The sequence below is a fragment of the Ranitomeya variabilis genome, chromosome 4 (assembly GCF_051348905.1).
Source record: "Ranitomeya variabilis isolate aRanVar5 chromosome 4, aRanVar5.hap1, whole genome shotgun sequence".
Classification (NCBI taxonomy): Eukaryota; Metazoa; Chordata; class Amphibia; order Anura; family Dendrobatidae; genus Ranitomeya; species Ranitomeya variabilis.
Genome location: NC_135235.1, coordinates 5,446,106 through 5,462,708, shown reverse-complemented (window position 1 = coordinate 5,462,708; position 16,603 = coordinate 5,446,106). Strand labels below are relative to the sequence as shown.

The window sequence follows — 16,603 nt, the reverse complement described above, 5'->3', positions numbered from 1 at the left end:
CTATCTATCTATATCTATCTATATATATCTATATATCTATATATATATACAATGTGTGTGTTACATGGCACTGGAGTATTATATATATATATATATATATATATATATATATATATATATATATATAATCATTATGTGCACGGGGGCAGAGGATAGCGCTTCATGAGATATAATACTACAGTGCCCTGTAACACACACATTATATATATATATATATATATATATATTTATATATATATGTATATATATAATATCATTATGTGTGTATTACAGGGCACTGGAGTATTATAGCTCATGAAGTGCTATCCTCTGCCCCCGTGCACTCATAGTCATAGTGGACACAATTAAAGTTGATACTAGTCTCCCTTCTGTCCCTTAATAAGCGCATGCGGTGCGGCTGTATACATGGTGCGGCGGTGTACAAGTCGCAGGTAATACGCAGGTCTACGGCATACCGCAGTGTGTGCGAGGCGTGTGCGGTGCCCGTGTCCTTCATGTAGAGTGTATATCTGTGCAGGTCATAGTTGCGGTGTGTATAGTGACTGCCAGCGCTGTTTTTGTGTGAGCTGCCCGTATATACAGCCAAGCGCGCGGTGTGTCTACAGCATCGTGCCCACCCTGCGGCAGATGCCGCCCTCTGTATTATGTGCTGTGTCCACTGCGGGGGTCGCTGGTTGGGGGTCTCGGGTAGAGTTTGCGCTGCTCACTTCGCTCCCTGCTCTCTCCACAGGTAATGACACGAGTGCCGAGAGCTTCTTATTGCACAACGCTCTGGCGCGGAAACCCAAGCGGATCCGAACCGCCTTCTCCCCGTCCCAGCTGCTGCGGCTGGAGCACGCCTTCGAGAAGAACCACTACGTGGTGGGCGCAGAGAGGAAGCAGCTGGCGCACAGCCTGAGCCTGACAGAGACACAGGTACCGACCCTCCGCCTAGGCACACTGGCTGGCCTCTGCCCCTCTAGCCCCGGGCACACTGGCTGGCCTCTGCCCCTCTAGCCCCGGGCACACTGGCTGGCCTCTGCTCCTCTAGCCCCATGCACATTGGCTGATCTTTGCCCCTCTAGCCCCGGGCACACTGGCCGGCCTCTGCTCCTCTAGCCCCAGGCACAGCACCTTTCTCTGCCCCTCTAGCCCCGGGCACGCTGACCGGCCACTGCCCCTCTAGCCCCGGGCACACTGGCTGATCTTTGCCCCTCTAACCACGGGCACACTGGCCGGCCACTGCCCCTCTAACCCCGGGCACACTGGCCGGCCTCTGCCCCTCTAGCCCCAGGCACACTGGCCAGCCTCTGCCCCTCTAGCCCAAGGCACACTGGCCAGCCTCTGCCCCTCTAGCCCCGGGCACAGCACTTGTCTCTGCCCCTCTAGCCCCGGGCACGCTGACCAGCCTCTGCCCCTCTAGCTCTGGGGACACTGGCCGATCTTTGCCCCTCTAACCGCAGACACACTGGCCGGCCTCTGCCCCTCTAGCCCTGGGCACACTAGCCAGCCTATGCCCCCCTATCCCCGGGCACAGCACCTGTCTCTGCCCCTCTAGCCCCAGGCACAATGGTCGACCTCTGCCCCTCTAGCCCCGGGCACACTGGCTGGCCTCTGCCCCACTAGCCCCGGGCACACTGGCTGGCCTCTGCCCCTTTAGTCCTGGGCACACTGGCCAATCATTGCCCCTCTAGCCCTGGGCACACTGGCTGGCCTCTGCTCCTCTAGCCCCAGGCACAGCACCTGTCTCTGCCCATCTAGCCCCAGGCATGCTGACCGGCCTCTGCCCCTCTAGCCCCGGGCACACTGGCTGATCTTTGCCCCTCTAACCACGGGCACACTGGCCGGCCTCTGCCCCTCTAGTACACTGGCCGGCCTCTGCCTCTCTAGCCCCAGGCACACTGGCCAGCCTCTGCCCCTCTAGCCCCAGGCACACTGGCCAGCCTCTGCCCCTCTAGCCCTGGGCACAGCACTTGTCTCTGCCCCTCTAGCCCCGGGCACGCTGACCGGCCTCTGCCCCTCTAGCTCTGGGGACACTGGCCTATCTTTGACCCTCTAACCCCAGGCACACTGGCCGGCCACTGCCCCTCTAACCCCGGGCACACTGGCCGGCCTCTGCCCCTCTAGCCCCAGGCACACTGGCCAGCCTCTGCCCCTCTAGCCCCGGGCACAGCACTTGTCTCTGCCCCTCTAGCCCCGGGTACGCTGACCAGCCTCTGCCCCTCTAGCTCTGGGGACACTGGCCGATCTTTGCCCCTCTAACCCCAGGCACACTGGCCGGCCTCTGCCCCTCTAGCCCTGGGCACACTGGCCAGCCTATGCCCCCCTAGCCCCGGGCACAGCACCTGTCTCTGCCCCTCTAGCCCCGGGCACAATGGTCGACCTCTGCCCCTCTAGCCCCATGCACACTGGCTGGCCTCTGCCCCACTAGCCCCGGGCACACTGGCTGGCCTCTGCCCCTTTAGTCCTGGGCACACTGGCCAATCATTGCCCCTCTAGCCCTGGGCACACTGGCTGGCCTCTGCTCCTCTAGCCCCAGGCACAGCACCTGTCTCTGCCCCTCTAGCCCCAGGCATGCTGACCGGCCTCTGCCCCTCTAGCCCCGGGCACACTGGCTGATCTTTGCCCCTCTAACCACGGGCACACTGGCCGGCCTCTGCCCCTCTAGCACACTGGCCGGCCTCTGCCTCTCTAGCACCAGGCACACTGGCCAGCCTCTGCCCCTCTAGCCCCAGGCACACTGGCCAGCCTCTGCTCCTCTAGCCCCAGGCACAGCACCTTTCTCTGCCCCTCTAGCCCCGGGCACGCTGACCGGCCACTGCCCCTCTAGCCCCGGGCACACTGGCTGATCTTTGCCCCTCTAACCACGGGCACACTGGCCGGCCACTTCCCCTCTAACCCCGGGCACACTGGCCGGCCTCTGCCCCTCTAGCCCCAGGCACACTGGCCAGCCTCTGCCCCTCTAGCCCCGGGCACAGCACTTGTCTCTGCCCCTCTAGCCCCGGGCACGCTGACCAGCCTCTGCCCCTCTAGCTCTGGGGACACTGGCCGATCTTTGCCCCTCTAACCCCAGGCACACTAGCCGACCTCTGCCCCTCTAGCCCTGGGCACACTGGCTGGCCTATGCCCCCCTAGCCCCGGGCACAGCACCTGTCTCTGCCCCTCTAGCCCCGGGCACACTGGCTGGCCTCTGCCCCACTAGCCCCGGGCACACTGGCTGGCCTCTGCGCCTCTAGCCCTGGGCACACTGGCTGGCGTCTGCCCCTCTAGCCCCGGGCACACTGGCTGGCCTCTGCCCCACTAGCCCCGGGCACACTGGCTGGCCTCTGCGCCTCTAGCCCTGGGCACACTGACTGGCCTCTGCCCCACTAGCCCCGGGCACACTGGCTGGCCTCTGCGCCTCTAGCCCTAGGCACACTGGCTAGCGTCTGCCCCTCTAGCCCCGGTCACACTGGCCGGCCTCTGCCCCCCTAGTCTGGGCAGATCTCTACAGAGACCCTCACTCGGTCGGGCCCATGTTCCCCTGTGTGGCCGCGCTGAGCTCGGCGCAGTGATTGCCCGCCCGGCGCTGACTGTTAATCTTCTTTGTCGGAGCCGCTAATTGCTGTAATGAGTTGACTTTCAGGTCGAGCTCGTTCATTACCGCATTGTGTGTTGTGGACGTGATAAACGAGCGGTGACGTCCTGTCTGTTCTTCTCCTGACGAGAGGCCGCGTTATTACAGACTACGAGTGATTGTAACAGCGGGAGGACGAGCGGAGTGCGGGGCGGCGGGAGGACGAGCGGAGTGCGGGGCGGCGGGAGGACGAGCGGAGAGCGGGGCGGCGGGAGGACGAGCGGAGAGCGGGGCGGCGGGAGGACGAGCGGAGAGCGGGGGCGGCGGGAGGACGAGCGGAGTGCGGGGCGGCGGCGGGAGGACGAGCGGAGAGCGGGGCGGCGGGAGGACGAGCGGAGAGCGGGGCGGCGGGAGGACGAGCGGAGTGCGGGGCGGCGGGAGGACGAGCGGAGAGCGGGGCGGCGGGAGGACGAGCGGAGAGCGGGGCGGCGGGAGGACGAGCGGAGTGCGGGGCGGCGGGAGGACGAGCGGAGAGCGGGGCGGCGGGAGGACGAGCGGAGAGCGGGGCGGCGGGAGGACGAGCGGAGTGCGGGGCGGCGGGAGGACGAGCGGAGAGCGGGGCGGCGGGAGGACGAGCGGAGAGCGGGGCGGCGGGAGGACGAGCGGAGTGCGGGGCGGCGGGAGGACGAGCGGAGTGCGGGGCGGCGGGAGGACGAGCGGAGTGCGGGGCGGCGGGAGGACGAGCGGAGTGCGGGGCGGCGGGAGGACGAGCGGAGTGCGGGGCGGCGGGAGGACGAGCGGAGTGCGGGGCGGCGGGAGGAGAGGAAGCAACCTAGAGTTCTGGCAACAGTTTACTGAATTTGAACTTGAAAGCTAAGTATACAGGAGGTGCAGTGAGTATGGGGGTATACAGGAGGTGCAGTGAGTATGGGGGTATACAGGAGGTGCAGTGAGTATGGGGGGTATACAGGAGGTGCAGTGAGTATGGGGGTATACAGGAGGTGCAGTGAGTATGGGGGGTATACAGGAGGTGCAGTGAGTATGGGGGTATACAGGAGGTGCAGTGAGTATGGGGGTATACAGGAGGTGCAGTGAGTATGAGGGGTATACAGGAGGTGCAGTGAGTATGGGGGTATACAGGAGGTGCAGTGAGTATGAGGGGTATACAGGAGGTGCAGTGAGTATGGGGGGTATACAGGAGGTGCAGTGAGTATGGGGGTATACAGGAGGTGCAGTGAGTATGGGGGTATACAGGAGGTGCAGTGAGTATGGGGGTATACAGGAGGTGCAGTGAGTATGGGGGTATACAGGAGGTGCAGTGAGTATGAGGGGTATACAGGAGGTGCAGTGAGTATGGGGGGTATACAGGAGGTGCAGTGAGTATGGGGGTATACAGGAGGTGCAGTGAGTATGGGGGTATACAGGAGGTGCAGTGAGTATGGGGGTATACAGGAGGTGCAGTGAGTATGAGGGGTATACAGGAGGTGCAGTGAGTATGGGGGGTATACAGGAGGTGCAGTGAGTATGGGGGGTATACAGGAGGTGCAGTGAGTATGGGGGGTATACAGGAGGTGCAGTGAGTATGGGGGTATACAGGAGGTGCAGTGAGTATGAGGGGTATACAGGAGGTGCAGTGAGTATGGGGGTATACAGGAGGTGCAGTGAGTATGGGGGTATACAGGAGGTGCAGTGAGTATGAGGGGTATACAGGAGGTGCAGTGAGTATGGGGGGTATACAGGAGGTGCAGTGAGTATGGGGGGTATACAGGAGGTGCAGTGAGTATGGGGGGTATACAGGAGGTGCAGTGAGTATGGGGGGTATACAGGAGGTGCAGTGAGTATGGGGGGTATACAGGAGGTGCAGTGAGTATGGGGGGTATACAGGAGGTGCAGTGAGTATGAGGGGTATACAGGAGGTGCAGTGAGTATGGGGGGTATACAGGAGGTGCAGTGAGTATGGGGGTATGCAGGAGGTGCAGTGAGTATGGGGGTATACAGGAGGTGCAGTGAGTATGGGGGCTACGCAGGAGGTGCAGTGAGAATGGGGGTACGCAGGAGGTGCAGTGAGTATGGGGGGTACGCAGGAGGTGCAGTGAGTATGAGGGGTATACAGGAGGTGCAGTGAGTATGGGGGTATGCAGGAGGTGCAGTGAGTATGTGGGTATGCAGGAGGTGCAGTGAGTATGGGGGGTACGCAGGAGGTGCAGTGAGTATGGGGGTATACAGGAGGTGCAGTGAGTATGGGGGGTATACAGGAGGTGCAGTGAGTATGGGGGGTATACAGGAGGTGCAGTGAGTATGGGGGGTATACAGGAGGTGCAGTGAGTATGGGGGTATGCAGGAGGTGCAGTGAGTATGGGGGTATGCAGGAGGTGCAGTGAGTATGGGGGGTATGCAGGAGGTGCAGTGAGTATGAGGGGTATACAGGAGGTGCAGTGAGTATGAGGGGTACGCAGGAGGTGCAGTGAGTATGAGGGGTACGCAGGAGGTTCAGTGAGTATGAGGGGTATACAGGAGGTGCAGTGAGTATGAGGGGTATGCAGGAGGTGCAGTGAGTATGGGGGGTATACAGGAGGAGCTGTGAGTATGGGGGGTATACAGGAGGTGCAGTGAGTATGGGGGGTATACAGGAGGTGCAGTGAGTATGGGGGTATGCAGGAGGTGCAGTGAGTATGGGGGTATGCAGGAGGTGCAGTGAGTATGGGGGGTATGCAGGAGGTGCAGTGAGTATGAGGGGTATACAGGAGGTGCAGTGAGTATGAGGGGTACGCAGGAGGTGCAGTGAGTATGAGGGGTACGCAGGAGGTGCAGTGAGTATGAGGGGTACGCAGGAGGTGCAGTGAGTATGAGGGGTATGCAGGAGGTGCAGTGAGTATGAGGGGTACATAGTCAGGGGTGTGGGTAACAGTTGGAGGCTGAGAGGAAAGTGAAAATGTGTGATCGGAGCTTGTGATAATTGCAGGATCGTTTCTCCAGCAATTGATCGTTATTAGGAGCCGGAGGTGATGATGGAGAATTCACACTTGTCACTAATCTAATGACTGCGGGGGAGAGAGGCTGAGCCCCCCGGGCCGGCGGGTGAGGGGCTGCGCCGGGCGGGAGTCCTCTGTGCTGCTGTAGCATGGCCTGGGCCGGCCTGAGGATGAAGAGGGGATTAGTGAGGATGATGAGCGGAGTAGTGAGGATGATGAGGGGAGTAGTGAGGATGATGAGCGGAGTAGTGAGGATGATGAGCGGAGTAGTGAGGATGATGAGGGGAGTAGTGAGGATGATGAGCGGAGTAGTGAGGATGAAGAGGGGAGTAGTGAGGATGAAGAGGGGAGTAGTGAGGATGATGAGGGGAGTAGTGAGGATGATGAGGGGAGTAGTGAGGATGATGAGGGGAGTGCTGAGGATGATGAGGGGAGTAGTGAGGATGATGAGGGGAGTAGTGAGGATGAAGAGGGGAGTAGTGAGGATGATGAGCGGAGTAGTGAGGATGATGAGGGGAGTAGTGAGGATGATGAGCGGAGTAGTGAGGATGAAGAGGGGAGTAGTGAGGATGATGAGGGGAGTAGTGAGTATGAAGAGGGGAGTAGTGAGGATGATGAGGGGAGTAGTGAGGATGATGAGGGGAGTAGTGAGGATGATGAAGGGAGTGCTGAGGATGATGAGGGGAGTGCTGAGGATGATGAGGGGAGTAGTGAGGATGATGAAGGGGAGTGCTGAGGATGATGAGGGGAGTGCTGAGGATGATGAGGGGAGTAGTGAGGATGATGAGCGGAGTAGTGAGGATGATGAGCGGAGTGCTGAGGATGATGAGGGGAGTAGTGAGGATGATGAAGGGAGTGCTGAGGATGATGAGGGGAGTGCTGAGGATGAAGAGGGGAGTAGTGAGGATGATGAGCGGAGTAGTGAGGATGATGAGGGGAGTAGTGAGGATGATGAGGGGAGTAGTGAGGATGATGAGGGGAGTAGTGAGGATGATGAGGGGAGTAGTGAGGATGATGAGGGGAGTAGTGAGGATGATGAAGGGAGTGCTGAGGATGATGAGGGGAGTGCTGAGGATGATGAGGGGAGTAGTGAGGATGATGAAGGGAGTGCTGAGGATGATGAAGAGAGAGCTGAGGATGATGAGGGGAGTAGTGAGGATGATGAAGGGAGTGCTGAGGATGATGAGGGGAGTGCTGAGGATGATGAGGGGAGTAGTGAGGATGATGAGGGGAGTAGTGAGGATGATGAGGGGAGTGCTGAGGATGATGAGGGGAGTGCTGAGGATGATGAGGGGAGTAGTGAGGATGATGAAGGGAGTGCTGAGGATGATGAGGGGAGTAGTGAGGATGATGAGGGGAGTGCTGAGGATGATGAGGGGAGTGCTGAGGATGATGAGGGGAGTGCTGAGGATGATGAGGGGAGTAGTGAGGATGATGAGCGGAGTAGTGAGGATGATGAGGGGAGTAGTGAGGATGATGAGGGGAGTGCTGAGGATGATGAGGGGAGTAGTGAGGATGATGAGGGGAGTGCTGAGGATGATGAGGGGAGTGCTGAGAATGATGAGGGGAGTAGTGAGGATGATGAAGGGAGTAGTGAGGATGATGAGGGGAGTAGTGAGGATGATGAGGGGAGTGCTGAGGATGATGAGGTGAGTGCTGAGGATGATGAAGCGAGTGCTGAGGATGATGAGGGGAGTAGTGAGGATGATGAGGGGAGTAGTGAGGATGATGAGGGGAGTGCTGAGGATGATGAGGGGAGTAGTGAGGATGATGAGGGGAGTGCTGAGGATGATGAGGGGAGTAGTGAGGATGATGAGGGGAGTGCTGAGGATGATGAGGGGAGTGCTGAGGATGATGAGGGGAGTAGTGAGGATGATGAGCGGAGTAGTGAGGATGATGAGGGGAGTGCTGAGGATGATGAGGGGAGTAGTGAGGATGATGAGCGGAGTAGTGAGGATGATGAGGGAAGTAGTGAGGATGATGAGTGGAGTAGTGAGGATGATGAGGGGAGTGCTGAGGATGATGAGGGGAGTAGTGAGGATGATGAGGGGAGTGCTGAGGATGATGAGGGGAGTGCTGAGGATGATGAGGGGAGTAGTGAGGATGATGAGCGGAGTAGTGAGGATGATGAGGGGAGTGCTGAGGATGATGAGGGGAGTAGTGAGGATGATGAGGGGAGTGCTGAGGATGATGAGGGGAGTAGTGAGGATGATGAGGGGAGTAGTGAGGATGATGAGGGGAGTAGTGAGGATGATGAGGGGAGTAGTGAGGATGATGAGCGGAGTAGTGAGGATGAAGAGGGGAGTAGTGAGGATGATGAGGGGAGTAGTGAGTATGAAGAGGGGAGTAGTGAGGATGATGAGGGGAGTAGTGAGGATGATGAGGGGAGTAGTGAGGATGATGAGGGGAGTGCTGAGGATGATGAGGGGAGTAGTGAGGATGATGAGGGGAGTAGTGAGGATGAAGAGGGGAGTAGTGAGGATGATGAGCGGAGTAGTGAGGATGATGAGGGGAGTAGTGAGGATGAAGAGGGGAGTAGTGAGGATGAAGAGGGGAGTAGTGAGGATGATGAGGGGAGTAGTGAGTATGAAGAGGGGAGTAGTGAGGATGATGAGGGGAGTAGTGAGGATGATGAGGGGAGTAGTGAGGATGATGAAGGGTGTGCTGAGGATGATGAGGGGAGTGCTGAGGATGATGAGGGGAGTAGTGAGGATGATGAAGGGGAGTGCTGAGGATGATGAGGGGAGTGCTGAGGATGATGAGGGGAGTAGTGAGGATGATGAGCGGAGTAGTGAGGATGATGAGGGGAGTTCTGAGGATGATGAGGGGAGTAGTGAGGATGATGAAGGGAGTGCTGAGGATGATGAGGGGAGTGCTGAGGATGAAGAGGGGAGTAGTGAGGATGATGAGCGGAGTAGTGAGGATGATGAGGGGAGTAGTGAGGATGATGAGGGGAGTAGTGAGGATGATGAGGGGAGTAGTGAGGATGATGAGGGGAGTAGTGAGGATGAAGAGGGGAGTAGTGAGGATGATGAGGGGAGTAGTGAGTATGAAGAGGGGAGTAGTGAGGATGATGAGGGGAGTAGTGAGGATGATGAGGGGAGTAGTGAGGATGATGAGGGGAGTGCTGAGGATGATGAGGGGAGTAGTGAGGATGATGAGGGGAGTAGTGAGGATGAAGAGGGGAGTAGTGAGGATGATGAGCGGAGTAGTGAGGATGATGAGGGGAGTAGTGAGGATGATGAGCGGAGTAGTGAGGATGAAGAGGGGAGTAGTGAGGATGATGAGGGGAGTAGTGAGTATGAAGAGGGGAGTAGTGAGGATGATGAGGGGAGTAGTGAGGATGATGAGGGGAGTAGTGAGGATGATGAAGGGTGTGCTGAGGATGATGAGGGGAGTGCTGAGGATGATGAGGGGAGTAGTGAGGATGATGAAGGGGAGTGCTGAGGATGATGAGGGGAGTGCTGAGGATGATGAAGGGAGTGCTGAGGATGATGAGGGGAGTGCTGAGGATGAAGAGGGGAGTAGTGAGGATGATGAGCGGAGTAGTGAGGATGATGAGGGGAGTAGTGAGGATGATGAGGGGAGTAGTGAGAATGATGAGGGGAGTAGTGAGGATGATGAGGGGAGTAGTGAGGATGATGAGGGGAGTAGTGAGGATGATGAAGGGAGTGCTGAGGATGATGAGGGGAGTGCTGAGGATGATGAGGGGAGTAGTGAGGATGATGAAGAGAGAGCTGAGGATGATGAGGGGAGTAGTGAGGATGATGAAGGGAGTGCTGAGGATGATGAGGGGAGTGCTGAGGATGATGAGGGTAGTAGTGAGGATGATGAGGGGAGTAGTGAGGATGATGAGGGGAGTGTTGAGGATGATGAGGGGAGTGCTGAGGATGATGAGGGGAGTAGTGAGGATGATGAAGGGAGTGCTGAGGATGATGAGGGGAGTAGTGAGGATGATGAGGGGAGTGCTGAGGATGATGAGGGGAGTGCTGAGGATGATGAGGGGAGTGCTGAGGATGATGAGGGGAGTAGTGAGGATGATGAGCGGAGTAGTGAGGATGATGAGGGGAGTAGTGAGGATGATGAGGGGAGTGCTGAGGATGATGAGGGGAGTAGTGAGGATGATGAGGGGAGTGCTGAGGATGATGAGGGGAGTAGTGAGGATGATGAGGGGAGTAGTGAGGATGATGAGGGGAGTAGTGAGGATGATGAAGGGAGTAGTGAGGATGATGAGGGGAGTAGTGATGATGATGAGGGGAGTGCTGAGGATGATGAGGGGAGTGCTGAGGATGATGAGGTGAGTGCTGAGGATGATGAAGCGAGTGCTGAGGATGATGAGGGGAGTAGTGAGGATGATGAGGGGAGTAGTGAGGATGATGAGGGGAGTGCTGAGGATGATGAGGGGAGTAGTGAGGATGATGAGGGGAGTGCTGAGGATGATGAGGGGAGTAGTGAGGATGATGAGGGGAGTGCTGAGGATGATGAGGGGAGTGCTGAGGATGATGAGGGGAGTAGTGAGGATGATGAGGGGAGTGCTGAGGATGATGAGGGGAGTAGTGAGGATGATGAGCGGAGTAGTGAGGATGATGAGGGAAGTAGTGAGGATGATGAGTGGAGTAGTGAGGATGATGAGGGGAGTGCTGAGGATGATGAGGGGAGTAGTGAGGATGATGAGGGGAGTGCTGAGGATGATGAGGGGAGTGCTGAGGATGATGAGGGGAGTAGTGAGGATGATGAGCGGAGTAGTGAGGATGATGAGGGGAGTGCTGAGGATGATGAGGGGAGTAGTGAGGATGATGAGGGGAGTGCTGAGGATGATGAGGGGAGTAGTGAGGATGATGAGGGGAGTGCTGAGGATGATGAAGGGAGTAGTGAGGATGATGAGGGGAGTAGTGAGGATGATGAGGGGAGTGCTGAGGATGATGAGGGGAGTAGTGAGGATGATGAGCGGAGTAGTGAGGATGATGAGGGGAGTGCTGAGGATGATGAGGGGAGCAGTGAGGATGATGAAGGGAGTGCTGAGGATGATGAGGGGAGTAGTGAGGATGATGAGAGGAGTAGTGAGGATGATGAGGGGAGTAGTGAGGATGATGAGGGGAGTAATGAGGATGATGAGGGGAGTAGTGAGGATGATGAAGGGAGTGCTGAGGATGATGAGGGGAGTAGTGAGGATGATGAGGGGAGTAGTGAGGATGATGAGGGGAGTAGTGAGGATGATGAAGGGAGTGCTGAGGATGATGAGGGGAGTGCTGAGGATGATGAGGGGAGTAGTGAGGATGATGAGCGGAGTAGTGAGGATGATGAAGGGAGTGCTGAGGATGATGAGGGGAGTAGTGAGGATGATGAGGGGAGTGCTGAGGATGATGAGGGGAGTAGTGAGGATGATGAGGGGAGTGCTGAGGATGATGAAGGGAGTGCTGAGGATGATGAGGGGAGTAGTGAGGGTGATGAGGGGAGTGCTGAGGATGATGAGGGGAGTAGTGAGGATGATGAGGGGAGTAGTGAGGATGATGAGGGGAGTGCTGAGGATGATGAGGGGAGTAGTGAGGATGATGAGGGGAGTGCTGAGGATGATGAGGGGAGTAGTGAGGATGATGAGGGGAGTAGTGAGGATGATGAGGGGAGTGCTGAGGATGATGAGGGGAGTAGTGAGGATGATGAGGGGAGTGCTGAGGATGATGAGGGGAGTAGTGAGGATGATGAGGGGAGTAGTGAGGATGATGAGGGGAGTGCTGAGGATGATGAGGGGAGTGCTGAGGATGATGAGGGGAGTAGTGAGGACGATGAGGGGAGTAGTGAGGATGATGAGGGGAGTGCTGAGGATGATGAGGGGAGTAGTGAGGATGATGAGAGGAGTGCTGCCATCCTCGCTCCGGAATCGACGGGAAAAAAAGAGGCTGAGACGGGATCCACAGCCCAAAAGTAAGATCCCAGCAAATGGGATCTAGTAAGAAGGGAGGCCAGGAAGTAATCCTGGGACAGGAGATCCCGCTGCTGAGGGGGATCCTGGAGACACAGATATTATTGAGGAAGGAAAGAATGTAAATAATTATATACAGGAAGTGATGTAAATAATTATACATAGGAAGTGATTAATGTAAATAATTGTATACAGGAAGTGATTAATTTAAATAATTGTATACAGGAAGTGATGTAAATAATTATACATAGGAAGTGATTAATGTAAATAATTATACATAGGAAGTGATTAATGTAAATAATTATACATAGGAAGTGATTAATGTAAATAATTGTATATAGGAAGTGATTAATGTAAATAATTGTATACAGCAAGTGATGTAAATATATATAGGAAGTGATTAAATAATTGTATACAGGAAGTGATTAATGTAAATTACTATATATAGGAAGTGATTAATGTAAATTACTATATATAGGAAGTGATTAATGTAAATAATTATATATAGGAAGTGATTAATGTAAATATTTGTATATAGGAAGTGATTAATGTAAATAATTATATATAGGAATATGCAAATTGCCTCTTCTGAGAAAAAGAGGACTTAACTCTATGGCGCCACCTGTTGGAAGTAGCGATCCTACAAGTCACAATCAACCCTGTAACGAGTCGTGCAATATGACTTAGGATAAAAGCCAAATAAGCCTCCTTACCTTGACAAGCCAGCTGGTATGTCACTCTCCATAAGGAGAAACGTTACCCCTATTTATAGGAAGTGATGAAAATAATTATATACAGGAAGTGATTAATGTAAATTATTATATATAGGAAGTGATTAATGTAAATATTTGTATACAGGAAGTGATGAAAATAATTATATACCAGAAGTGATTATTGTAAATAATTATATATAGGAAGTGATTAATGTAAATAATTATATATAGGAAGTGATTAATGTAAATAATTATATATAGGAAGTGATTAATGTAAATAATTATATATAGGAAGTGATTAATGTAAATTATAGGAAGTGATTAATGTAAATAATTATATATAGGAAGTGATTAATGTAAATAATTATATATAGGAAGTGATTAATGTAAATAATTATATACAGGAAGTGATTAATGTAAATTATTATATATAGGAAGTGATTAATGTAAATAATTATATATAGGAAGTGATTAATGTAAATAATTATATACAGGAAGTGATTAATGTAAATTATTATATATAGGAAGTGATTAATGTAAATAATTATATATAGGAAGTGATTAATGTAAATTATTATATATAGGAAGTGATTAATGTAAATTATAGGAAGTGATTAATGTAAATAATTATATATAGGAAGTGATTAATGTAAATATTTGTATACAGGAAGTGATGAAAATAATTATATACCAGAAGTGATTATTGTAAATAATTATATATAGGAAGTGATTAATGTAAATAATTATATATAGGAAGTGATTAATGTAAATATTTGTATACAGGAAGTGATGAAAATAATTATATACCAGAAGTGATTATTGTAAATAATTATATATAGGAAGTGATTAATGTAAATAATTATATATAGGAAGTGATTAATGTAAATTATTATATATAGGAAGTGATTAATGTAAATTATAGGAAGTGATTAATGTAAATAATTGTATACAGGAAGTGATTAATGTAAATAATTGTATACAGGAAGTGATTAATGTAAATTATTATATATAGGAAGTGATTAATGTAAATAATTGTATATAGGAAGTGATTAATGTAAATAATTATATATAGAAAGTGATTAATGTAAATAATTATATATAGAAAGTGATTAATGTAAATTATAGGAAGTGATTAATGTAAATAATTATATATAGGAAGTGATTAATGTAAATTATAGGAAGTGATTAATGTAAATAATTGTATACAGGAAGTGATTAATGTAAATATTTGTATACAGGAAGTGATTAATGTAAATTATTATATACAGGAAGTGATTAATGTAAATTATTATATACAGGAAGTGATTAATGTAAATAATTATATATAGAAAGTGATTAATGTAAATTATTATATATAGGAAGTGATTAATGTAAATATTTGTATACAGGAAGTGATGAAAATAATTATATACCAGAAGTGATTATTGTAAATTATTATATATAGGAAGTGATTAATGTAAATAATTATATATAGAAAGTGATTAATGTAAATTATAGGAAGTGATTAATGTAAATAATTGTATACAGGAAGTGATTAATGTAAATTATTATATACAGGAAGTGATTAATGTAAATTATTATATACAGGAAGTGATTAATGTAAATAATTATATATAGGAAGTGATTAATGTAAATTATTATATACAGGAAGTGATTAATGTAAATTATTATATACAGGAAGTGATTAATGTAAATTGTTATATACAGGAAGTGATTAATGTAAATAATTGTATACAGGAAGTGATTAATGTAAATTATAGGAAGTGATTAATGTAAATAATTATATATATAGGAAGTGATTAATGTAAATAATTATATATAGGAAGTGATTAATGTAAATAATTATATATAGGAAGTGATTAATGTAAATAATTATATATAGGAAGTGATTAATGTAAATTATAGGAAGTGATTAATGTAAATAATTATATATAGGAAGTGATTAATGTAAATAATTGTATACAGGAAGTGATGAAAATAATTATATATAGGAAGTGATTAATGTAAATAATTGTATACAGGAAGTGATGAAAATAATTATATATAGGAAGTGATTAATGTAAATTATTATATATAGGAAGCGATTAATGTAAATAATTATATATAGGAAGTGATTAATGTAAATTATAGGAAGTGATTAATGTAAATAATTATATATAGGAAGTGATTAATGTAAATTATAGGAAGTGATTAATGTAAATAATTGTATACAGGAAGTGATTAATGTAAATTATTATATACAGGAAGTGATTAATGTAAATAATTATATATAGAAAGTGATTAATGTAAATTATTATATATAGGAAGTGATTAATGTAAATAATTATATATAGAAAGTGATTAATGTAAATTATAGGAAGTGATTAATGTAAATAATTGTATACAGGAAGTGGATGATACAATGTGTATAATACAATATGTAATTATATAGGGTTATTAATAGTGATGTGTATAATACTGATGACACAATGTATAATTCTATAGGACAGGACTAGTGAGGACGATGTATGACCGGCGGTCGGTGCTCGGCGGTCGGTGCTCGGCGGTCGGTGCTCGGCGGTCTGTGCTCGGTGCTCGGCGGTCTGTGCTCGGTGCTCGGCGGTCTGTGCTCGGTGCTCGGCGGTCGGTGCTCGGGGTCGGTGCTCGGCGGTCGGTGCTCGGCGGTCTGTGCTCGGTGCTCGGCGGTCGGTGCTCGGGGTCGGTGCTCGGCGGTCTGTGCTCGGTGCTCGGTGCTCGGGGTCGGTGCTCGGCGGTCGGTGCTCGGTGCTCGGCGGTCGGTGCTCGGGGTCGGTGCTCGGGGTCGGTGCTCGGCGGTCGGTGCTCGGGGTCGGTGCTCGGCGGTCGGTGCTCGGGGTCGGTGCTCGGCGGTCTGTGCTCGGCGGTCGGTGCTCGGGGTCGGTGCTCGGGGCTCGGTGTCCGTTGACACATTGTCGCCGTCTGCCGCTCTTCCCTCGTCTCCGCCTCCTCGCAGCTCACACTGTGCGGATCTTTTCCGTTTTTTTCTCTTGTTACTTTTGTGTTTTTTTCTGTGGATTTTTCTTCTTTCTGATTTTGTAACCTTCTATAAATGGCGGAGACCCCGGAGCCGGAGACCCCGGAGCCGGAGACCCCCGGGCGCCTCTTCCTGTGCGGCTGCTGGTCAGGGTCCGAGCCCGCTGTGTGCGGTTGTCGGTTGTCGGCCATCAGTTGTCGGGCCGCTCCCTGCCGCAGAGATTAGAAATCGTCTGAGATTTTGTAGCTTCTCACAATCAAGTAAAGGCACCGTCACATTAAAGGTACCGTCACATTAAGCGACGCTGCAGCGATAGCGACAGCGATGCCGATCGCTGCAGCGTCGCTGTTTGATCGCTGGGGAGCTGTCACACAGACCGCTCTCCAGCGACCAACGATGCCGAGGTCCCCGGGTAACCAGGGTAAACATCGGGTTGCTAAGCGCAGGGCCGCACTTAGTAACCCGATGTTT

General features: G+C 51.2%; 1 protein-coding gene across 1 annotated transcript in view; it reads left to right on the top strand.

Annotated features, from left to right (window-relative positions):
- The window catches only part of EMX2 (empty spiracles homeobox 2), a 36,562-nt gene that overhangs the window by 18,440 nt on the left and 1,519 nt on the right, over positions 1-16,603 (top strand). Inside the window, exon 2 of the mRNA XM_077257003.1 lies at positions 731-915. Coding sequence (XP_077113118.1) covers positions 731-915 — 185 coding nt within the window. The remainder of the gene's footprint in view (positions 1-730; positions 916-16,603) is intronic.